Source organism: Mastigoproctus giganteus, chromosome 7, assembly GCF_048544385.1.
Source record: "Mastigoproctus giganteus isolate SK-2022 chromosome 7, ASM4854438v1, whole genome shotgun sequence".
NCBI lineage: Eukaryota > Metazoa > Arthropoda > Arachnida > Uropygi > Thelyphonidae > Mastigoproctus > Mastigoproctus giganteus.
In genome coordinates, this window is record NC_143581.1 from 60,417,546 (window position 1) to 60,443,145 (window position 25,600).

The 25,600-nt window shown below is 37.7% G+C and overlaps 1 protein-coding gene across 1 annotated transcript in view; it reads right to left on the minus strand.

Moving 5' to 3' along the window:
• The window catches only part of RabGGTa (Rab geranylgeranyltransferase subunit alpha), a 141,537-nt gene that overhangs the window by 89,756 nt on the left and 26,181 nt on the right, over nucleotides 1-25,600 (minus strand). The window contains exons 4-6 of the mRNA XM_090378331.1: nucleotides 20,502-20,689; nucleotides 18,921-19,118; nucleotides 11,353-11,436 (exon numbers count right to left, since the gene is read on the minus strand). Of these exons, the coding sequence (XP_090234457.1) occupies nucleotides 11,353-11,436; nucleotides 18,921-19,118; nucleotides 20,502-20,689 (470 nt within the window). The remainder of the gene's footprint in view (nucleotides 1-11,352; nucleotides 11,437-18,920; nucleotides 19,119-20,501; nucleotides 20,690-25,600) is intronic.

Sequence of the window (25,600 nt, forward strand, 5' to 3'; positions counted from 1 at the left end):
TTTCCTCATCAACTGCAGGTGGTCTTTATTAGCAAACATTTGCCAAATGAATGGGGGAGCAGAATGATCCTCCTGATCAAAAGTTGAATGTAGTAAAGTATATATATATATATATATTTATTATATTTATAGTAAAGCATGTATATATATCATATTTATTCATATAAGTATATATATCTTATTTCATTTCAATTACCATGTTGAAATGACTCCCTGCAATCCTATAGTATTATACTGTGTGGGACAAATACAACCCAGTTCTGGGAGATAAAGGTAAACTAAATAGCTGTTATATATTGAATATTATTGTATTTCACTATTTTGTCTATGTTCACTTATATAAAATACACACATTACTCACAGTTCAGCATACATTCACTAATGATGCCTACCCACCAACTGATGAAAAGCCAGTGACCTTCAAAACAGACATACTGGAGTGTCTCAAATTACCTCAATGACCAAAAATCAAACAAAGTAAAGTATAAGAACCATATTTGATTAATTATTATGTTGAAATATCCTCCTACAATCCTATAACATTGTAAAATCTATTTCAATTGGACTGTAAACAGAAAATTTCTAAACAAACTGTATTTCAAGTTTGTTTGTTATTTGGTTTTTAGGAGCATTAGCAACTAAGGCCATATTTGTCCGGGAATATGCAGTGGTCATTCCCTGACCTTCCCGCATCCTCTGTATTTAGTGGTGATGGGATCGAACCCCGGGTCTAATCAAGAAGCGTGTGTTATGCACTGCTGCTCCTTCCCACCTGGCTACGAAGGCGTTGTATTTCAAGTGCCTGCCATTCTGTTTCAAGCATTAGTAGAGGCATACGATGCAAGAAAGCAAGCTTATGCAGCATCAGCCGAAAAAAAAAAAAAACCGTCCCATTTCACCCCTCCATTCGTTCCAAGTGCCTGTCCAGTTCAGCCTTAAATTTATTTAGGCCATCTATTCTACAACTTCCACAACAAAAGATGGAAGTCTGTTTTGCCTTTAGCCAGCAGGCGGTTGATTGGTAGAACAGATGGAAGTCTGTTCTACCAATCAACCGCCTGCTGGCTAAAGGCAAATTTCCACAAATCTATTCTACAACAGTCTTTCCTCAATTTTAATCTACGCTAACTCAGGTTGTTAATCTGAGCAAGAGGAAGAATCACATCAGCATTCAGCTGATGTGACCCATTAAAGGCCTTATAAACACAAACAATCAGACACCTTGCAGGTGCCTACTCTCCAGGTGCTGCAATTTGCAGAATTAAGCCTTTCTTGGTAAGAGAACCCCCTTTGTTCCCACTCACCAATCTTATTGCCCTTCTTTGTACTTGTTCTAGCAACTCTACATCCTTCCTAAAATGAGGCCTCCAGACTTGTACACAGTATTCTAGGTGTGGCCTGACCACATTGCCTTGTACAACGGGATAATCACCTCCCTGTCCCTGCTAGCAAAATTCCTATATATCATTGACAAGACTCCATGATCTGCCCTGGCAGCCCATGGCAGCAAACTTCATATTTGACTGCACAATTACCCCCAGGTCTTTTTCACTTTCCACTTCCCTGAGTTTAGTACCAAACAGTTGGTAAATTTCTCTTCGGTTATTGCTACCCATATGCAGTACTTTGAATTTGTCAATGTTAAACTTCAGTTACCACTTCTCAGCCCATTTGCCCAACTTATCTAGATCCAGTTGGAGTAGCGTACTGTCTTTACTGACGTTAACAATCCTGTCAACCTTTGTATCATCTGCAAACTTGGACATTAATTCTGATATATCTTCATCAATATCACTGATGAATACACCAAACAGCAATGGGCCCAGCAGCGAACCCTGGGGAACTCCACTAATAACAATTGTCCACGAAGAGCAGTGTTCACTGATTACCACTCTCTGTCATCTCCCACTCAACCATCCCTTTATCCATTGTAGCAACTTACCCTTAATGCCATAACTCTCTAATTTGTACAGCAATCTTCCATGTGCAACAGTATCAAAAGCTTTCCTGAAATCCAAGTATACGATATCAAAATTATTTTTGACATTCAGTTCCTTTATGACCACATCATAGTATCCAATCAAATTGGTCAAAGAAGGTAAAAGACAAGACCTCTCCCATTAACAAAGCCGTGCTGTGTCTTAACTATTACTGCAATCTTGTCTGGATGATCCTACAATGCTTCTTTAACCAGTGACTCCATTATTTTCACCAGAACACAAGTTAAACTAACAGTTCTATAGTTAGTTGTGTCACCTTTTGAACCCAATTTGTGAATTGGTGATACATTTGCACACCTCCAGTCCATGGGTACCTCCCCTGAGTCCAAGGAAGCTCTCAAAATTATGGCTAAGGGTTTGCTTACTTCTTTTGCTGCCTCCTTTAATATAACTGGATAGATCCAATTCATCCCAGATGCCTTCCTTATGTTTAACTTCAACAATTTCTCCTCCACTTTGCTCTCAGTTATTACAAAATCACTTAGTCCCCTGTAAGAGTTTGATAAACTTCTGGCATTTCCCTCATTGAATAACTCCTCACTTGTGAATATAGATGCAAAATACTCATTCAGTTTATCAGCTACCTGAGCATGATCATCAATAGTCAACCCATCTATGTTAAGTGGTCCAATCTGATTCATCCCTTTCCTTCTAGAGTTTACACAAATAAAGAACTCTTTGCTGTTCTTCTTTGTCCTTTGCCAAATATTTCTCATAATCTGCTTTGCCTTCCTAGCCTCCTTTGTGACTTGATTACAGACAAGCTTATAAATAAAATAAATAAATTTTCTGTTTATACTCCGGCACGGCAACCAAGTCAATAGAGTTTACAATAAATCGTCAATACAAATATTTATCGTATTTAGTAGTCACGGGCTTGAACCCCTGTCCACTCAAGGAACACGTGCTATTCACTCTCGCTCCTGACCACTCGGCTACGTCAGGCCTATATCTGTCATAGGCTTCTGTCACCTGATAATTTATATGCATCCCATACATTTTTCTTCTCTGCCACGAGTCTCATTAATTCATCTGACATCCATTTAGGCCTGAACCTTGAACAGTATTTCTTAGTTGGAATGAAAAGCCTAGTAGCCTCCAAGATTAAGTCCATTTAGAATTCAACGTTGGTAACATGATCAGTTGATCCCACTGTACAGAATATAAAAACTATCTCAGACCCCAGTAGTCACCTCTACAAAAGCAAAAGCCCTTCCCTTTAGACTTGATGGTAGTTACATCTTTAAATAATTGCCATATTGTGTACATTGTGATCACTGTCACCCAGTGGTTCCTTTATCTGCAAATTCTTAATGCATGAATAATCACTGCTGATAATCAGATCAAGAGTATTACTCCTTCTGGTTGTCTCTCAAACATGCTGCTGTAGAAAACAGTCATCCAATAAATCCAAAAAAGTCTTACTAGTGTGTGAGTGACCAACTCACAAGTTCCAGTGAGTTCAATATCTGGAAAATTAAAATCCCCAATCTAAAATCTAATGGTGACTTTGTTTCAAAATGGTGGATAAAAATTAGCTCTCTTCATTACATACTCAAGTGATGGGAGGGTACATGTATGAAAAAGTTGGTTTCAACTGGACTGTAAACAGAAATGTTGTCAGGAAAGAAGTTTATCCACTTTAAGGTGAACTTAGAGGAAAGTATGCTTAATTACTGATGATGGCAAAAACCAAATAACCAAAGAATAAAACTATAATGGGGTAGTATAAATTCTGAAATATTTTATGACAATCATAGATCAGCAATAAGGAGATCAAATTTTAGCAACCAGAAGGCACTGAGTACAATACCTAAAGTTAGTTAGAAAGTTAGGTATTCTACTTAACTTTTTAGGTTGCAATACAACCTAAAGATAAGTTCAGCTTCAAAAATACCTAAAAGTTTTACAGGCTGAAGGGATCATCGGTTTCTATCACTGATTCTGACATTCATATCAGTGCCTGAATCAATTAATTCAAAATTAATATACTTTGACTTAACTGGATTAACAATTAAAAATTAGAATGTGCTTGAAAAAAAAATAAAAATAAATAATAATAATGCAGATAAAGAACCATTTTGTACTCATAGTCCCAATAATGAAAAAAAAATTAATTATTGGGGCTTCCTATGAAAAAAAAAAGTTTTGGTTAAGTAACAATGAAGCTAATAACTTATAAAAAGACCCCACAATCAAGTATGTATGTTACATTAAAGTAGACAATGAACTGAGTAAAAGCATATAAAGTAAGTTTATCCTCCCATGATTTATAAATAATGGATACACCATTTATTACATAAGATTCAATCAACCTTGAGGTGGAAACCACAATGAACAGAAGAAAGAATAAGATTTTATACTAAAAACATGCAAGTTGTGTTTTTAGTATAAAAATTCAAATTTACCAATAGTTTTCAACAGAGCTTGAAATGGGGTAGTAGCCTACAATGGACTGATACTTAGAAATTTTAGGAACAGGAACTATCCAGTCCTTTTTCAAAAAACTAAGAGGAGGATGAAACTGCTTTTAATGGAATGAGAAAATAAAAAATACCTTACATAAAAAAAACAAAATCACATGCAAAAAAAATGTGGGGTTGTCATGTGTTCTGAATGGTGATTCAGTACACATGACAACTAGCACATACAATACAAACAAGCAGAAAAGCATCTATCAAGTCTAGAATCATCCATATTAGGTGGAGGAAGGCTAACTGCATCAAATTGGGAACAAAATTTCAAAAGTTTAGAAAAAGTTAAGCTGAAATTAAAATTGCCAATTCATAAAACATTATTGGTTGGGAATTCAATGAAAGCAACCCAACTCACAATGTCATTGTAAGAGCAGCATGTACCAGTGAGGGTGGGGGAATTGTAAATTACTCCAAGAACTTAAACAGTACATCTTAATGTCAACAGTTTTAAGTATGTACTTATGTACATATGCAAATATACTTATTTCAATGACAAATTACTATCTTAAATATATTTCTTTTGATTCTGTGTGTGAGAGAAGCCTAAACTATTTTATGCTAAACTAATAATTTAAAAGCTGTGCCACTTAATTTAATGTGCTCTGAATTAGGAAAAGGAAGTATTTGTGAAATCACACTAGGTTACCTATTTTGCCCTAATTAATCAAGAGAGAAATAAGCACAAGCCTTCAATTCAGAAGGAGAATTGTTTAGTCATTTTCTTTAGCAATTAGTAGCTTTCCTTAGAATTTGCTTATAGGTTTTAACAGATTGAAAAATATGCTGATTGACATGAAAGATGGCATGCTCCACTGCACAAACACTCCTCGTATTCCTACAAGGGGAGTTTGAAAAGTTTGTGGCCCAAGTATTAATGGTTTATTTTAGGAGTCTGGCTGATGCTGCAATGCATTGATTTCAGCTGCAAAGGAAATTCTCTTAACCATCCAGGAATGCATCCACTACAGCAATAATGTCACTGTCGGTGCAAAAATGGAAAATGATGCCAGCCAGGTATTTTTTCAAATTAGGAATTGGCGAGTCTGATGGTGCTAAATCTGATGAATATGGGAGATGGTCCAAGATTTCAAAGCCACACTATGTAGTGCAACCATGGCAATGACAGACTTGTGAGCAGGCATGCCATTCTGGTGGAATAAGGTTCCTTTGCTGAGTTTTCCTTAGCATTTTCTTTGATCTTTTCAAGCAAACACCTCAAAGTCTGCATAATACACTCCTGTGACTGTCTAGCCTTTCTGAAGGTATCCACTAGCAACACTCCATTGGCATTCCAAAAACCAATGCCCTCACCATGCCAGCAGAAGGAATTAACTTGGCTTCCTTTGGTTGAAAGTGGCGGACCCACATCTCGTCCATGGTCGCAAACCTTGCAAGGAAATTTTCTGGTTCTGCTTGTAAACAATGCAAATGTTCACTTGACTTGGAAACTCTTGTGCATTTTTGATCTGCCATCAACAATTTTGGGACCCATCATACTGACACTTTTTTCATAGCTAGAACCACTGTTACTGTGTGGTACACGTGCTCAGATAAGATTCCCAAGATGCTGGCAATGTACTAAACTGTCACTCATCACCATATCTCACACACTGTGAACAACTTCAGGAGTGATGGATGTTGCAGGTCTTCCACATCTTGGGTCATTTTCCAGGCTCTCCCTCTCTCATTTAAATTCTGTTGCTTACTTCTTAACCATGGAATAGGAAGCCATCCCTCCCCCAATTTCAATGACCATTTGAACCACACCATTTCAATGACCATATCCTTATGAATTGCCTTTGGCATTAGTCCCTTTTTTCCCCAAATATTGGATGACTGCACAGTGACTGATTTTGTCCATCTTTCTTCATTCACACGGTGTTGACCTCAGGACCTGTAATTAAAAAAAAGGACGTTATTTAAACTGTATGAAACTTGGTGGGTTACTATTTGAAGAGTTATACATCAAGTACAGAAATTTTTAACACTGCACTATCCTTTCATATTCAATCCACAACTTTTCAAACCCCCATTGTAAGAATATATTTATAAACTTAAGGTTTCTGCAAGTAGTTATTTGCTTGGTGATCTAATACACAGCATACACCTTAGAAAAATATAAAAATAACTGAACCAGTTATGATGGGGATATGAAAACCACTATTATAATAAAATAGAATGGGGTTGGAGGAATTAACATCTGAAAATAGATCACACAAGTTAACTCAGTAATTCAAGAATAGCACAAAGAGAGTTCCTTGTCTGTGGGGATCAACTTAATAGTTATCTCCAGAAAAAACAAAATTTTAACTGAATATGAATAGTTAGCTAATGGAGAAATTAAAAAGGTCTTAAAGGTCTCAAAAGCTACTGGAAATATACTGTAACACTAACAAAAAAGGCAGTCATATATTCTTCAGGCCCTAAAAGGTTCAAAACACACTCTCTCTCTCTCTCTCTCTCTCTCTCTCTCTCTCTCTCTCTCTCTCTCTGAAAAAAGGTTGATTAAATCACTCAAAGAGAGGGAGATGTAAAAAGATGGCCAACATTGCCCTATCTCCAGAGGAGAAAGCTATAAGACCTAGTGACCACTGAACCCACACCATTTCAATGACCACTTGAAATAAAAATTTATTCCTTTAAAATAGCCACAGCACCTAAATTCTGAACAGCAAGGTAAAGTGCATATAACTAAAGCTAAGGAGGAGGGGAGAGATAAATTTAAAATAAAAAATTTGGGGTCTGCAATTTTTTCCAGTTGCAATACTTTTCCCTATATCAGACCCTATTCCAGAGACAAAATTAAGATGTTACCAAACAAAAAACACAAAACAAAAAAAAAAAAAAAACTACCACAGTGATGGGTATAAGTTATATTATGACCACATGAAAATGCCATATTTCTCCCAAGCAGTGAGGTAAGCTCGTGCTATAATATAATTCAGTGGTTGACTGAATTATCAGTGGTTAATTGATGATTAAAACGAGATATACTGAAATACATTCAATACATCTCTCATCCTAATAACATCTGAATGACACTGTCATTCAAGCTGTACAATATATAAATTTTAAATCAAACCAAATAAGGCACAGAATAGGACCAAACTTTTCCAATGACACAGCTTTGTGAGGTACCAGAAGATCTGCTGAGGAGAATGACAACTGCAAAACTCTCAACTGAGTACATACAATGAAGTTACTGAAACAATTTCCACCATTAAATTTTTCACAGAGCTTATCAACAAAATGTCCATTAATATATAGCAGTTTGATTGATATTGGGAAATACTGCTTCTGGAAGCTACTAACTTCTGGCGTAAATTACATATTACCATGGCTAGGATCCTAGGATCATATATAAGTTACACCAGCTGACAAGAAAACAATACCCAATGAGGTAATTTTTTTTTTTTTTTCGTTCAATATGAAATATTCAAAAAGTACCAGATTCTTTAATGGTGAGAGGTAATAGAAAATTCCAAGTGTATTCTCCTTCAAAGGATCGAGGAATTAAACTCTGACATTTATAATTTTGTTTTTATTGCATTAATCACCAGGAAAATTTGTGTTCTCAAGTGTAACTGTGGATCCAGTTACAAGTGTTCTGTAGTAAGGTATTGAACTTTATTCAATCTTGGGGACTTTAACATCATCACTTTCAGAGACACTAAATAAATGTCCTTGTCTAACAAACAGCTTAGTTTTCATGTTTGATAATTGAGTAAAGCAAAACATTTGAAAAGAGTTTTGTAACTGATAAAATTGGTTACTTTTTAAATCTGCTACAAAAAGCCTATCTCAACTATCTAGGATGATACATGTTAGATCTGCTTTTCAGCAGATCTAAAAATTAACAAGTTTTATCTTTCAGTTACAAACTCTTATCAAATGTTTTGCCCTACTTAATCATCTCACGTGTGAAAAGTAAGCCATTTGTTAGACAAAAACATTTATTCAATGTCCCCGAAAGTGATGATGCTTAAAGCCCTCAAGATTGAATAAAGTTCACTACCTTACTACAGAATACTTGTAACTGGATCCACAGTTACACTTGTGAACACCAATTTTCGAGGCGATTAATGCAATAAAAAACAAAATTGTAAACGTCAGAGTTAAATTCCTCGATCTTTTACAGAAGAAAGTGCATGGAATCCTCTATTATCTCTCACCGTTTTTTTGTTCCATCAGCAACTAGATTCTTTGTTATCTGGGTGACTATGTGAAGCAAGGTGATATGAGTATATGTGGGTTCCAAAGGGTTGCTTTAAGCCAACAGTATGGAATGAATGTAGCAAATTCAATTAAGACTACCCTAAAAATACATGGAACAACCAAACTGTATTTTATATACAGGGTGTCTCAAAAATATTGGTACAAACGTTTAGGGGAGGTAGGTGACATCTAAAGGAATGTGAATCGCATAGGAACTCATAACCGGAAACGTCACGGGAAAGTAGTAGCAGAGGCACAAGAAGCAGAATTGACACAAGACAGTAATTAGTGACAAACATTTATTTGACATAATATTAACAATGGAGTACGAGATGGATGCATTTCATGATGTTACAACAGGTGCACGAAGGTTCCAACATGAGACGCGATGCATGCGTGACACCGACGCAGCATGGATTGGCAGACATGGTTGAACACACCTGGAGTTTCTTTGACGGTAGCAGCAGCGCAGATGAGTCTCGCCACGAGATCCATTTCCGTCTCCACAGGCGATTCATACACAAGAGATTCGAGGGCCCCCCCCCACAGAAAGAAATCAAAGCTCGATAAATCAGGTGAGCGTGGGGGCCAGGCAACGGGTCCACCACGGCCAATTCATCGACGCCCAAAACGCCTGTTCAAATGATCTCAAACACACCTTCCATAATGGGCAGGCGCCCCGTCATGTTGAAACCAAATGTTGTGTCTCACATTTTCTGGAACATCGTCAAGTAACCCTGGTAGAATGTGTTCAAGAAAGATCCAATATTTAGCAGAGTTCATGCAGGATGGTAACAGGTTTGGTTTGGTTTTGATGGTAACAGGTATGGGCCGAATAAGCAGTTACCGACCATACCTGCCCACACATTTATTGCGAAGCAATGTTGTGTTGCATGGGGGCGCACACCGTCTGGATTGTCGTGAGCCCACACATGAGCATTGTGCTGATCGAATAAGCCTTCCCGAGTGAAATAAGCCTCATCCGTAAACAAAACATAGGCTGGAAAATTCAAGTCTTGAACACTTTCTTGGAGAAACCACTTCACAAAAGCCACACGTGCAGGATGATCTTTGGGGGAGCAGTCATTGAACCCTTCGGAGATGAAAGGGGTGTAAGGAATCGTCGTGCCAGACACGCTGTACGCTGCAACGAAACACTCCTAAGGCAGAGGCAACGGAACGTGTGCTGGTAGTAGGATTATTCTGGACGGCATTCAACACACTTTCTTCCATGGCTGGAATTTGCGTCGAACATGGTCTGTCCGCACTACTCCTGTTACCTCTAAATGACCCATACTCGCACAAATTTTGATGCACGCACACACAAACAAACATGGTCTGGTACATGCCTGTCTGGGAAGCGTTCTCCATAAATTCGTTGAGCGGCTCGTCCATTACCCTCTGCTAATCCGTACACTAGGTGCATGTCTGCCAGCTCACAGTTCGTATATCGATGCATGCTCTTCGTGCGGCGACTGATGCATGAATGAGTAAACCAGAAATTTTCCCTCTCGCAAACTGATGAACAGTGCCGTAGTAGTAGCAGTGGCATGTGATGCAAGAAAGCATGTGTATGAGCTTATGCAGTATCACCAAAAAAAAAAAATCACACCATTCCCTCCTTAAATTTATTCAACCTATCAACTTCCACAACAACAGATGGAAGTTTGTTCCAGCAATTAACCACCTGCTGGCTAAAGGCAAATTTCCGCACATCTATTCTACATCTGTCTTTTCTTAATTTGAATTTATGCCCCCTTAGGTTCGTAATCTGAACAAGTGGAAGGATCCCATCAGAATTAGCGTGCTCAACCCATTCAAGGCCTTATACACCTCAATCAGATCACCGTGCAGGTGCCTAGTCTCCAGCCACTGCAATTTGCAGAACTTAAGCCTCTCTTAGTAAGAGGATCCCTTCATTCCCCTCACCAATCTTGTTGCCCTTCTCTGTACACGCTCAAGTAAATCTACATCCTTTCTAAAATGAGGCCTCCAGACCTGTACGCAGTACTCAAAGTGTGGCCTGACCATTGCCTTATACAGAGGGATAATCACCTCCTTTTCCCTGCTAGCAAAATTCCTATATATCATTGACAAAACCCCATGACCTGCCCTGGCAGCCTGTCTGCATTGCTCAGAAAACTTCATATCTGCCTGCACAATTAATCCCAGGTCTTTTTCATTTTCTACCACCTTAAGTGTAGTACCGTCTACCGACTTACGGTGACATTTCCGGTTATGGGTTCCTATGCGAGTCACATTCCTTTAGATGTCACCTACCTCCCCTAAACGTTTGTACCAATATTTTTGAGACACCCTGTATATCAAATTATACTTTTTTTTTTAAATAATTCATATTTATTTACCAGCTGATATTTACAAGTTTAAAATTATTATTATTTTCTTTTTATATGCTAATACAACCCCAAGGTGACTAGAAGTTTATATCCTTCATTGTAGATTTTCTGGCGGCCAATATAGCAGCTGCCAAAATTGACAATGAACAGTATATTTTTTTGCGGCAGCATAAAGACTCAATCTCAGTGCACATACTTGCTTCTCACAATCTCACGGTGCACATAAATATTATCGTCCAGGATCACAGAAAAAGTTATCCTATTCCAATGATTAAAAAATATATAATTTTTATGAATTCTCACCTCTTCCTAACAGCCATCGATGGTAAAACCATACACTCTGATCACTGGGATCTGTAAATGCTGCATTTTGTACAAGTTCATATTCTGAAATTAATAATAATAAAAAAATTTTTCGCATATCTAAAAGAGGATGCATGCAGATAATTTCAATTACTGTTAATTAAAGTCCATTATTTCCAGAAATCACTACTCACTAGATAAATCTGATTAGAGTAATTTGATTTGATTAGAGTAATAGTATCATAAAGTCTATAATTCAAATCAGATCATTATTATAGTTAGCTTTATTAGAATATGTGAAATATGAAAATCCATACATAAAACATGAAAATTTTCATCTCTCATAATTAAATTCAAATTAAAACATCTCTTTAATGTAGATGTTAATGTAGCTGCAGAAGTAGGGGCAGCAGATGCCCATACTTCTGCAGCATACAGAAGCAGAGAGTATACTGTGCTTTTTCATATATCTTCTGGTGGTCGTTACTTCATTAATATAATGCAAATGCTGTTTGGCCATCCATCGGAGTTGAGTTGCCTGGGTGAGCAGCTTTTCCATGTTGTTCCCAAAGCAGAGCTTAGGATCAAAAACAACCCCCAAATCAGTATGTTTCTTGACGATGGGAATAGGGGAATTGCATAGTGTTGGCTGAATATAGGAAGGCGTTTTCTTTAATGAGAATATCATAAATTCAGACTTTTCTGGATTTATTTTTAGTCCAAACTGGTTAAGGTAGTTTGCAAATTCTAGGAGTATATTGTTAATTGATGCTGTTATCATGAGAAGATCATCATGTGGAGAAATCAGTGTGAGGAGTTTCATATCATCAGCATAACACAGAGTATCATGCCTGGACTCAACAAGCAGCGAGATAAGCGCTGTAAACAAGAGCCCAGATAAGGCACCACCCTGTGGCATGCCTGAAGAGACACATCGCTCGTATGTTTGGCTGTGGACAGTAATGTTTGGCTGTGGACAGTAAGCCAGATTATTCTATTTTGAAGGAGTGAAGTGAGGAACTGTAGAGTGTCTCCCTTGATTTGATAATGGTATGAAAGTAGCTTCAGCATTGCAGGAACGTTTATTGAGTCGAAAGCTGCTTCGAGGTCTACATAGGTGACTGCAAGCTCTGCATGAGTTCAAACGCAGAGAGGATAGAGCTGGCGGTGGCTAAGAGATTAGTCACAGTGGATCTATGAGAAAGAGAGTAGTGGATTTGATGAGGCTGATGTGGAAGAAGTTGTTTAGTTAGAATGGGGAGAAGTACCTTCTCTAGCAGTTTTAGAAGACTTGAGGCGTTGGATATTGGGCAGTAATGCTTAAGAAGAGTAGGAGATTGAATTTTTGGTATAGGCTTCACAAGGTAGAGGTTCCACTGCTGGGGAAAGAAATGACTTGACAAAATAGCATTAAAAATAGTTAAACGTGGACCCAAAATGTATGGGCTGAGACATTTAATAATGAATTGGGGTATTTCATCTGCACCTGCCTTAGCAGAAGCCGGTGTAGAATTTATGGCAGCAATAAGCTGTTCCCTGGAAATTGATACTGCAGATAGCGTGTCACGTGGGATTTCAGTTGTTGGTGTCTCGAGATCAGCACACTGTTCCGAGTTCGAGGCAAATCTAGATATAAAGTCTAGCCACTGGTCAGGTTCAAGTTTTAGGGGGAAATCAGAAGGCCATTCAAAGTAGGGGGTTTTCCCCCTACGAAGGGTGGTGTCCATATAATTCTTAATTGCTTGAGATTTCAGCTTGTTGAATGTTGCGCGGGCTCTAGAGTAGGCTATCCTGTCTTGAACACTTTGCGACTGCTTCCATATTTTGTGCAGTTGCTGTTTTAATCTGAAGCTCATATTAAGATGGGGAGTCCCCCATGCTCTGGACCGAGGCATAATAGAAATTCTCTTTGATGCTGCAAATGTCGCAATCGTCTTAAGCCAATTAGTAAGCAGATTTACTGCAATTTCAAGATCACAGTTTTCTAGGACTAACCACGGGATGGCAGAGGCAGCCTCAACACATTTAGCAATGCTCAAAAATCTGGGACTAACTATTACTCTGGTGTTAGTTGAATTCACAACATCGAAGTTTGGAGCAGGTATCTGTAAAAGAACAATAATTGGCTTGTGGTCCGAATTAAAATAAGTCTCTGGCATGTAACCAGGTGTGCAAGGAAAGGAGGCAAGGATGATTAGTTAGTTAATTGGTTTTTAGGAGCATTAGCAACTAAGGCCATATTGCTCCGGGATATGCAGTGGTCATTCCCTGACCTTTCCGCATCCTCCGTATTTGGTGGTGAAGGGCTCGAACCCCGGTCTAATCAAGAAGTGTGTGCTACGCACTGCTGCTCCTTCCCACCTGGCTATGGAGGCGCCAGGCAAGGATGAGATCTAGTTGATTGTTACCTCTGGTCAGGAGGTCGTTGATCATTTGTAACCATGTACAAGATAGGTTTGACAGGAGCATTTGCTGAAGGTTAGATAGTTGGGGAGGAAGATTAAAGTTTCCACAGACAAAGTGAAAGGCTCAAGGATGAAGCTGGTTAATGATCCAGTTTGATATTTCATGGATGGTATCATATGAAGGTGCTGGGGGTATATATATATAGCAATTACATCTATAAGGATGCTATGGTAGCTGAGAGTAACAGCGAGAGTTTCATATACTGGTGTTTGGCTAGAAACTTGATGAACAAGGAAAGCCTGTGAGCTCTTAAAGAAAATGGCAACACTACCTCCTCTTTGGTCACCTCTAGATAAACGCTGATTTATACCCAAGCTGGAGTACAAGATGTAAAAAATTCTTGGTCTTTATCAAGCCAGGTTTCTGTGACACAGAGAATATCGATATCACTAGCGAGCAGAATTTGATCAATGGTATCCAGTTTGTTGCGGAGGCTTCTAACATTCTGGTACAAGACTCTGATTATGCAAGTTTTGTGGATCTTTTTAAAGCAGGTGTCTCTAGTATTTTTATTCAAGGCAGGCTTTCGAGTTTGTCGATTCGTGACCCACGTTGGGATGAGCATTCCTGAACTGTTATTCATTGGTAGTTGAAGGCTGATGTGATGGTACCAATTTAATGATGCCGCTGTTTGTCACCACTGGTATAATTTTGAATTATGCTGCACACATTTTGAGAAATTGCCCGGAATGTGGAGCATTCATGCTTGTTCCCTTGAAGCGTTGATTGCTATCGAGGAGGGTGAATTAGTTGAGGTTGTTGATGGGGGCTCCTTTTCTCAGAAAATGGTCTGATATATATACTATGGGGCCAGGAGACTGGATCTATAACCTTTCGATAGACAGCGGGAGAACATATTATAAGGAAAGAGGCATAGCGTGTTTGCCGGCTTTTAAGCGTTTAACCTGAACTGAGAGGTTATGTTCCTCGTTAAACATTCTCATAGATTTGGGAGATGTTCTAGGTCTAAATCTGGATGCAAAAATCTTGGCTTTGGTGGAAACTACCGAGATGTTATATTTCTCGGCCAGTGTCAGACGAGATTTGGAGGCTGTTACTAAGCAGGGCAAGGAGATCTGGTTATGAATATTAGCGTGATGGGAAAGGCAATCAATATTGATATCAGGAAGGCATCCAGAGGAATTTGAGGCAGGGTTGGCTGTGATAATGAGGGAATTTTGTGTATCTCCAAATGGGACGTAAGTATCGCTAGAAGGGCTGTTGGTAAGCATACCAGCATATGACGTGGGCAGAGCTTGATGGACGTTAATTGAATTACTGTTTAGTTCTGGAGCTTGTAGGGAGTGTTTATTATTTTCTGGTAGGTTCTCTGGTTGGGATACTTCTTCATAAGATTGCAGCTGTGGTTGGTCACCAGCCTTCTGCTGAGTGCATGACTGGGCCCTGCTAATGTGCTCAGTTGGAGTGTCTGGAGATCTGTCTACTAATTGTCTCAAGTGAATTTGAGTGTGGGAGCCAGGCTTTATAAGGCTAGGAGGTTTGACAATTTGAGTAGTTTTTGTCCGTTTAGGTACTATTGGTGGCTGAGATGTCAGCTTTCCATTTTCGCTCACCAAAGAGCAGAGGTCGGAGAGCATATGTGTGATATGTTTATTTTGGTTCCTCAGCGAGTAAACTTCATCCTTCAGATCCTCAATTTGGGACCTCAACTGGTGAATTACGACCAAGAGGTCTACGCTGTCTGGCTGTAGAGGAGGGGTCGACACTGTAGCTTCGGCGTTAATTCTTGGAGATTCATCTTCACGTTGAAAAGTACCTGTTGTGACTAGCGTCTGGTTTGAGGTGGAGAACACGTTAACGACCGAGGCACAATTTTGATCATTAGTTTCCGATGGAGAATTGGACTGATTGGCGCTGCATATATCGTGGTTGGCAATCCCGTCAGGTGGTGTTCCGTTGACCACTGTTTCGTCGCATGCGATGGTCATAAGTTCAGGCAAACCAGTATTTGAATGTTGAATGAGATCAGATAACATCTGGTCGATAGGGCTAGTTTCAGTCTGGGATAGACAAAGTTCAGATATTTCAGCGTCTTCTCCAAGGCATTTTGTCACATGCGAACTTTCTCCGACGTAGTTTAGAAAGATGTGCGATGTCTGTTTTAACTGAGTGGGCACGAAAGTTTAATTTGCATTCGTGACATTGAATGGTTGGTTCCTTCCCGTCGTGGCAGGCTAGGCAGACGAATTGTTGCAAGTTATTCTATTTCTGTGACATGCCTGATTTCGGGTCTTTAAATCACTTGGAAGTAGTGAACAATGTTCAGTTTTATTAGTTTTTAATTCCGAGTAATTTGTTTGCTCTGGCACTATTAAGCTTGCAGCTTTTATATTCGCGTTTCCAAAGAGATTACTGAGAAAACACAAGGAAGCATAAATGGTTGTGACAGGTGTGCTAAGCACAAAAGACAGAAGAGAGGGAGGATTTCCCTAGGGAACTCAGTAGTGGCGATGCTTTGTGACTCGGTCAAGGTTGACTCATTGTCCACTTAAACCTTTAGGGTAGTGGGGTGTTTGCTAAATTCTTGAGGACTAAAGCACTGTGCACACATTGTAATGAAGGACTTCAAACGTGAGCAGGAATAATTAAAAAATCAGAAATACCTGTTTATCATATCACGAAGATGATACCACATCAAGCTTGAGCAGAGGAAGAGGAATTCATTGGTAGGCGAATCACTTCATAACGTTAAGTATAACTAATCTAAAACTGAATTAATATCAGGAGCGTAAACAAACACCGTATGCCACAACTCGCGCACGTGCTCTTTACTCTCTATATAAAACAAAAAACAAGCAAAATTACAGACACAAAACTACAAATTCCGGTTGTTCTTTAACAACAATAATGAAGCAAGCATTAGGTCCTGTGGATTTTTGGGCACCTTGGAGTGGCAGGCTTGGCTGCATGATAATTTCACCATTGCAACACCTATACAAAAAAAGCATATACTTCTGCTTCTTTATCGAAATGGAGAGTGGATACCATTCTTTAAAAAAAATGCGATCAAATAATGCTACTGAGGCTGTAGTAGAGTTCCCCTACTACAGCCTCATTTGAAGAACCCTTTAAAAATTCCTGCAGTCATTAATGGGACTCAAAATCCAGACTTCTCCAAACAAGTGATAATTGCTAATATCATGGAGAACAAATTATTTCTTATTTAATTCTCCAAATATTAAAACGACTTGGCATTTCTTGGCACAATAAACAACAGCTTTCACATGCTGAAAACCCACTGACTATAACCAGTCATATATATCAATAACTATAGCTAACTTGCACTTATGGATAAATTACTTGGAAATGATCTGTAGTAGATACTGAAATGGGTCAGTAACAAAGCCTAGCTTTCCATTCTCAATGCCCAAAACTATCACCTCTAATTAAATGCAGTAAGCAATTTTTCAAATACAGTGGATTCCAGTTATTTGGGCCACCGGTTAATCGGGGCAGCCGTTTATTTGGGGCAAATCTTAAAAAACCGAACCCAATCAAGAAAATAGCCAGGGTTTACTTTGCTTAATTGGGACAACATGCCATTTAATCGAAGCAGGAGACTGAAGATTACCCTATGATTGTCTCCGATCATACCACATAGTTCGGTTGGATTTCTGGAAGTCACAACCATAAAACAATAAAAACAATTAGAAGTCACCTGTTTATTGGGCTTTTCTGTTAGTGAAATCTATCATAAACTGATAGTAAACTCGATCTTATTGAATTTGCGATAATACCGACAGCTGGAATTCTGTGGTTTATTATGGTGAAATGTGTTTACACTTCCATGGAATCTTCAATCATACAAAAAAATAATTTTCAGAATCTTCTCTTCATTCCTATTTTTAAAGCTTCTTAACTAGTTACTCCGTTCTCACTTGCACATATCGTGTTACTTGCAATTTGTGCCGTGTTTTTTGTTATTGATTGCTTATCTTTTTACTGTTTTAAATTTTAACCCCCACCCACAAATGTAGAGTGAGCAGAAATATATTACAGAAATATAGAAATATAGTACATATTACAGTACATATTAATTATTCCAATTATCACGTATATTCTTCCGAATTTCATGTATCATTTAATTTTTTAATTGGTAAGGTAATAAAGGGTAAATTTGTGCTTAATATATCTTTACTTTTATAGCCTGTGGATAATATTCCTCCTATTTTTGCTAATTAGAATCGCTGTTTAATAGAATTAAAATTCAATTCACAAATGTGATCACAATGACCCGGCGCTTACTACACACCGTATAGTGAATGGTACTTTACTATGGTGAGTCCATCGTAACATGATTTGATTGTACAGTGAACCAATTGTAAAGGGGGTGGGTCCATTGTATTTTTAACTATTTACATGATACTTCGGAAAATTGGGGCAGCCGCTTAATCAGGCCAAAATGCACTAGTCCCGATGTGTCCTAAATAACCAGAATCAACTGTACAGTCAATTAAAGTTTAACAAAAAACTGACTTTATTAATATCTAGGATTCAATGAGTAGAACTGCATTTACCAAACTGTTGATGCAACTACATTAAACAAATAATGGACAGATTGTAAATGTCAGTAACTAAAGTCATTGACATCCACTATACTATACTGTCACTGAGACCTTACAACCTTCACTGTATGGAAATTATTCTGCAAACAATCACAACTAGTTCCAGAGTTCACCCCAGGGTCCTGAGTGGATATCATCATTGTTCTCTTTTTTGGTGATTCCTTTCTACTTCTGTCTGTCTGTCTCTCTCTCTCTCTCTCTCTCTCTCTCTCTCTCTCTCTCTCTCTCTCTCAGGGTAATTCGGGAATTATTTTTGGCTGGTGCAGCATAAGCCTCAAGCTTCCTTGCACCATATGGCTAATAATAATAAAAAATAATTGCCGGTGGGACTTATTGATCCAGTATGACATGTCTACTTTGCACTAGTGTTGTTGACACAAATGGCATTTTAAAAATACTAAAAAACATAAAAAGAAAAAAATAAAGATTAATTTTAATTAATTAACGTTCAGTAAGTTTCAGAAATGCTCTGATAAGCAATTATCATTTAAACAACAGTAAATAATTTATACTTACCTCGAAGTAGAATCTCTTCTTCTACTAATCCTTTCCCTTGACTATCAGGATGTATAAGAGGAAGCAACTTGCTGCGATAATGCCACGCAGAATAGTTTGAAAAATTTATCTCTATTTTTTTTAAAGTAAATGCTAATTCTTCAATTGGATCAACTTGCGCATTCCGACATATAAACTGACGATGAACCCAACAGTGGACTAGAAACAAAATCATAAATTAATTTCCACCTTATTTAAAGGCTAAAATAGTAAAAAAAAAATAATAATAATACAATTCTACATATTGACTATTACGTAAATTACTACGATGTTTTATTTTCAGTAATTATGTAAAGGTTGATTTTTTATTTTGTTTTTTTATAATAAGTTTTTTTTATGCATCACATCAGTGGACTACGCAAAAGTGACATGGATAAAATTTATTCTTTGCTTCATTCCTAAATGCTTTATATAAATGCAGTCATGATCCTATTATATTCATTTGATAATTTTGTTTCTTAGAATTAAATATTAAATGTGTCACTTTCTTTGAATGAAAATGAAAAATAAAAGCAAACAAAACTAAAAAATTTTTCGGCAAAAGCTGCAATTCCACTGACTTTCATGTTAATCTCATAGCCCTGCTAGTAGACTTCAGATGAAAGCTTCGGTGCCAGTTTCATGAATGCACTTTGCACTCAGCCTATAACTATATACTAAAACTTGCTTAATTCTAAGCATTGTGGATGGTCCATTCTAAAATTTCCCAAAATGCCTTACATCAAGGAGTATCACTGCAAAATATGCACGCACACGTGCACACACGCTGCTGAAATCATTAGACCTTTCTTATATGTTAACTGAGTGCCCAAATAATTGTGGTCAGCACTATATAGAGAAACTTGTGCAAAAATTCTACCATTGTTTGGCACATAATGGCCTTTAGCTGCCATTGTGCCATAAAACCTCCAATAATATCAACAACATCTTGCGCAAAAGGGGAAAGACAATAAAAATTTAAAAAAAGATAAAAGTATTTGGTGATGCTGGGTTGGAGAACTTTTTTACAGTCAGAGTTATCAATGTGCTACATTTTTAAAGAAAATTTATCACTTAATAAAGTGATAAATTAATCTTAAGTCAAAGATTAATTAAGCAGAGATAAATTAAAGAAAAATTAAGCTGTAATCCAGTTTCTTTTAATGAAATTAAGATATAATTAAAATGCAATACTCAACCCAATCAACAAAACACATTTAGAATGTGTTTTGTTCTTAAAACAAAAAGTGATTTCTCTACGAAATTCATTTTTTATTTTATTTATTTATTTTTTTTTCTTTAGAGTGAGTATCCTCTCATCACTAAAAATGGAAAAAAATTTTGTTTATTAAGAATAAAGACAAACCTTGAAAGTAAACATTTAAGTCAATTATAAAAATGGCAAAATATTACTAATGAAATGATTCTATTTTCTAGTGGCGGATTGTATTTTATTAATGACTAGTTTCTACTATTTGGTTATTCATCAATTTTTTTTGAATTATCTAAATATAATTTTAAAATAATTGTTTCAAAATATATGCTAAATTATTTCATACATACAATTTCTCTCGTCCAGCTCAAGGAATTTGTTACAAAGATGTAGCTCAAGCTCCCAGTTAGGTTGTGGCATTTCATTCATAATCCACTTACGATGGTGCCATGCTCCGTAAGATTTTGGATTAGTTAAGAGGCAGTTTTTTGTCAGCAGCAATTCCTCCTCACAAACATTCTGAAGTTCCTCTTCATTTCTGTTTGAAAATAATTAAATTATAAAGCAACTTTTAATTCTAAGAACTAAAATAGCTGAATGATACAAAAATCCAAATTTTCTAAGCTCATCAACATACTGCTTCTTCCTTTCAATATAAAAGGCTGGTAATAATATACGCCCAATACAATTACTGTCTTCATAACCAACCTTAAATGTAAATACGACTGCACTTGCCCTTTACTATAACTACTAAAGTGATTCGAACAGTTCATGGCCTGAGTACGAGAGGGTAGTGGTACGGTGTTAAAATTTCTGTATTTAACATATAAATCTTCAAATAGTAACCCACTAAGTTTCATGCAGCTTCAATAACATCTTTTTTTTTTTAAATTAGAGGTCTTGAGGTTATTTTCATTCACGCGTGTTGCGTGGATGAAGAAAGATGGACAAAATCAGTCATTGAATATTCATGGAAAAAAGGCACTAATAGCAAAGAAAACTCATAAGGATGATGCTACAACGTTGAGGGAGAATGCCCATTCTATTTCATGGTAAAGAACTGGGCAAGAGAATTTAAATGAGGGAGGAAGAGCCTGGAAAATGACCCATGCTGTGAAAGACTGCAATATAAATCAGTTCAGAAGTTGTTGACAGTGTGCATGATCTAGATCTAGTTGATGATTGACAAGTGACAGTTTGGTATAACATCAGCATCTTGGCATCTCGTCTGAATGTGTGTATCACATAACAGGGCTTCTAGTTATGAAAACAGTGTCAGCACAATAGGTCCCAAAGCTGTTGATGGCAGATTTAAAAATGCACAGGAGTTGCCAAGTCAAATGAACATTTGCATTGTTTACAAGCAGACACAGCAAATTTCCTTGCAAGGTTTATGACCACAGATGAGATGTGGGTCCATCACTTTCAGCCAGAAACAAAGGAGCAGGTCAAACAGTGGAAATCCAGCTCTTCTCCCCCACAAAGAAAGCAAAGTCAATTCTTTCTGCTGGCAAGGTAATAGCATCAATTTTTTTGGAATGTTAGTTGAGTGCTGCTAGTGTATTACCTTCAGAAAGGCCAGACAGTCATAGGAGCATAATGGGCAGACTTTGTGAAGTTTTTGAAAGAAAACATCAAAAATGTTGAGGAAAACTCAGCAATGGTGTCTTATTTCACCAGGACAACACGCCTGCTCACAAGTCTGTCATTGTCATGGTTGCACTACATGCTGCAGCTTTAAAATCTCGAACCATCCCCAAATTCATCAGATCTAGCATCTTCAGACTTTCACCTATTTCCTAATTTGAAAAAATACCAATTAGCATCCATTTTCTTACTGACAGTGACATCATTTCTGCAGTGGATGCATTCCTGAAAGCCAAGAGAAAGACAACATGTTACCAGATTCCTCAAATAAACTCAATACTCAGACAACAAATTCCCACCCCCGACATGTCATACAATGAGTATAAGTACAGTACATCATTATGATGCCCCTCCTATCCCCGACCCCAACATGTCATACACTGAGTATAAGTACATTATTAAGAACAGAAAAAAAAAAAAAAAAAAAACATTTGAAGCAAAATTAATTAACATATATAAATGCATAAAACATTCTAAATAAGACCATGAATCACAGGCGACAATTAACTGTAATGCAGGGTTCAAGATTTATCCACTCAAACAAATATTTAACCAATTTTAGCTGTATATTTCCTGTTTCTTTTAACTTTCATATGGCATTCAAGTTAAAAATAAACATTAATCGGTGAACCAATTAAGCAGTTCAGTTATGGTGAAAATAGCCCCTTCCTTTTCCAACAAAAACTGCAAACATAAATGAGCTCAAAAGATGTATTTGCCTTTGATATCAACTACTATACCACTATGAAAATTAAAATGTCTTACTCTCCAATTGATTCAAACTGATTCAAAGATTCTCTTCTGAAGTGTATGTCACTGTAATAGCAGTAGTAGTAGTAGTGGCATGTGATGCAAGAAAGCAAGTGTATGAGATTATGCAGCGTCAGCCAAAAACAAAAAAAAAATAAAAATCACACCATTCCCTCCAAATGCCTGTCCAGTTCCTTCTTAAATTTATTCAATCTATCAACTTCCACAACGACAGATGGAAGTTTGTTCCAGCAATTAACCACCTGCTGGCTAAAGGCAAATTTCCGCACATCTATTCTACATCTGTCTTTTCTTAATTTGAATTTATGCCCCCCCTAGGTTCATAATCTGAACAAGTGGAAGGATCCCATCAGAATTCACCGTGCTCAACCCATTCAAGGCCTTATACACCTCAATCAGATCACCGCACAGGTGCCTAGTCTCCAGCCACTGCAATTTGCAGAACTTAAGCCTCTCTCTCTTGGTAAAAGGATCCCTTCATTCCCCTCACCAATCTTGTTGCCCTTCTCTGTACATGCTCAAGCAAATCTACATCCTTCCTAAAATGAGGCCTCCAGACCTGTACACAGTACTCAAGGCGTGGCCTGACCATTGCCTTATACAGAGGGACAATCACCTCCTTTTCCCTGCTAGCAAAATTCCTATATATCATTGACAAAACCCCATGACCTGCCTTGGCAGCCTGTCTGCAATGCTCAGAAAACTTCATATCTGACTGCACAATTACTCCCAGGTCTTTTTCATTTTCTATCACCTTAAGTATAGTACCACACAGTTGGTACGTTTCTCTGGAGTTACTTCTACCCATATGCAGTACTTTGCATTTGTCAAGGTTAAACTTCAGTTGCCACTTCTTAGCCCATCTGCCCAAATTATCTAGATCCTGTTGCAGTAGCACACTGCCATTACTGTCATTAACAACCCTGTCAACCTTTGTATCATCTGCAAACTTCGACACTAAGCCTGATATACCTTCATCAATATCATTGATAAATATACAAAACAGAGGACCCAACACCGAACCCTGTGAGACTCCACTAATAACATTAGTCCACAAAGAGCAGAACCCATTAATTACCACCCTCTGTCTTCTCCCGCTCAACCATCCTTTTATCCATTGTAGCAACTTACCCTTAATACCATTCTGTTCCAATTTGTACAATAGTCTTCCATGCACAACAGTGTCAAAAGCTTTCCTGAAATCCAAATATATGATATCAAAATTATTTTTTGCATCCAGTTCCTTTGTAACCACATCATAATATCCTATCAAATTTGTCAGACAAGACTTTCCCTTAACAAACCCATGCTGTGTCTGAATTATTGCTGCAGTCTTGTGTAGATGATCCTGGAATGCATCTTTAACCAGCGACTCCATTATTTTACACATTACAGAAGTTAAACTAACTGGTCTGTAATTATTCGTCCATGGGGACTTTGTGAATTTGGGATACATTTGCACATCTCCAGTCCGTGGGGACCTCCCTGAGTCCAAGGATGCTCTCATAATTATGGCTAAGGGTTTGCTTAGTTGCTTCGCCGCCTCCTTTAGTATAACTGGATAGATCCCGTCCACCCCAGGTGCCTTTCTTATGTTTAACTTCAACAATTTCTCCTCCACTTTGCTATCAGTTATTACAAAATCATTAAGCACCCTGCTACAATTTGATAACCTTCTGCCATTTTGAAACCTTAACTCCTCATGTGTGAATGTAGATGCAAAATACTCATTCAGTTTGTTTGCCATCTGAGCAGGATCATCAACAGTCGAACCATCGATATCAAGTGGACCAATCAGATTCATCCCCCTCCTTTTAGAGTTAATAAGTAAAGAAATTCTTGCTGTTTTTCTTAGCATCTTTTGCCAAAGATTTCTCGTAATCTGCCTTCACCTGCCTAACCTCCTTTGTGACCTGATTACAGACTAGCTTATATCTGCCATAGGCTTCTGAGTTGCTTTATTTATTTTGTATGATGTGATCAATACACGAAGGAACCAGTTTTTTCTTACTTCCTTCGTGTATCGTGGCCGGGATATCCAACCAACCGGTTGGTTCGGCACCATCGTGATATCCAGCCTGAGGCAGGAATCGAACCCGCAACCTTTGTGTTGCCAGGCAGGCACTTTACCTACCCAGCTAGCCCACTCAGCAGTTGCTTGATAATTTATATGCATCCCATGCATTTTTCTTCTCTGTCAAGAGTCTCATTAGTTCATTTGATAACCAATTTAGGCCTAAACCTTGAACAATATTTCTTAATAGGTATGAAACTTTTAGTAGCTTCCACGATTAATTCCTTGAATGCTTCCCACTTAGAATTTACTGTTGGTAACATCGTCAGTTGATCCCACTGTTCAGAATTTAAAAACTGTCTGAGACCACTGTACTCACCTTTACGGAAGCAAAAACCCTTTCCTTTACCCCTGATGGTAATTAAATCTTTAAGTAAATCCCACATCAGTATACTGTGATCACTGCCACCTAGTGGTTCCTTTATCTGCAAATTCTTAATACACGAATGAACACTGCTGATAACCAGATCAAGAGTATTACCCTCATTGGTTGCCTCTCGAACATGCTGCTGCATAAAACAATCATTCAATAAATCCAAAAAAGTCTTACTAGTGTGCGAATGACCAACCCACAAGTTCCAGTCAATATCTGGGAAGTTAAAATCTCCCATTATAAGACATTCTGATTTACTAGCCCACTCTATTTGTCTGTACAATTGTTCATTGTACTCATTTGAGTCATTAGGCCTATAACACACTCCTACTCTTATTTTTGCTTTCACAGTGCTTATGTCACACCAAACTGACTCAACAGTGCACTGTTCATCTAACTGGATGCACTTCTTTTGATTTTATGTTTTTCTTAATTAACAGCATATATGCTGTTAATTAAGAAAAACCAGCATATACTGTTTATATATGCTGGTTTTATTACCGCTTTATTAGTAGTATTAACCAAATAGGAATGTTTCTTGCCAAGCATCCCATTCAGTTTTGGTGCTTCTAGTACAACTGGTC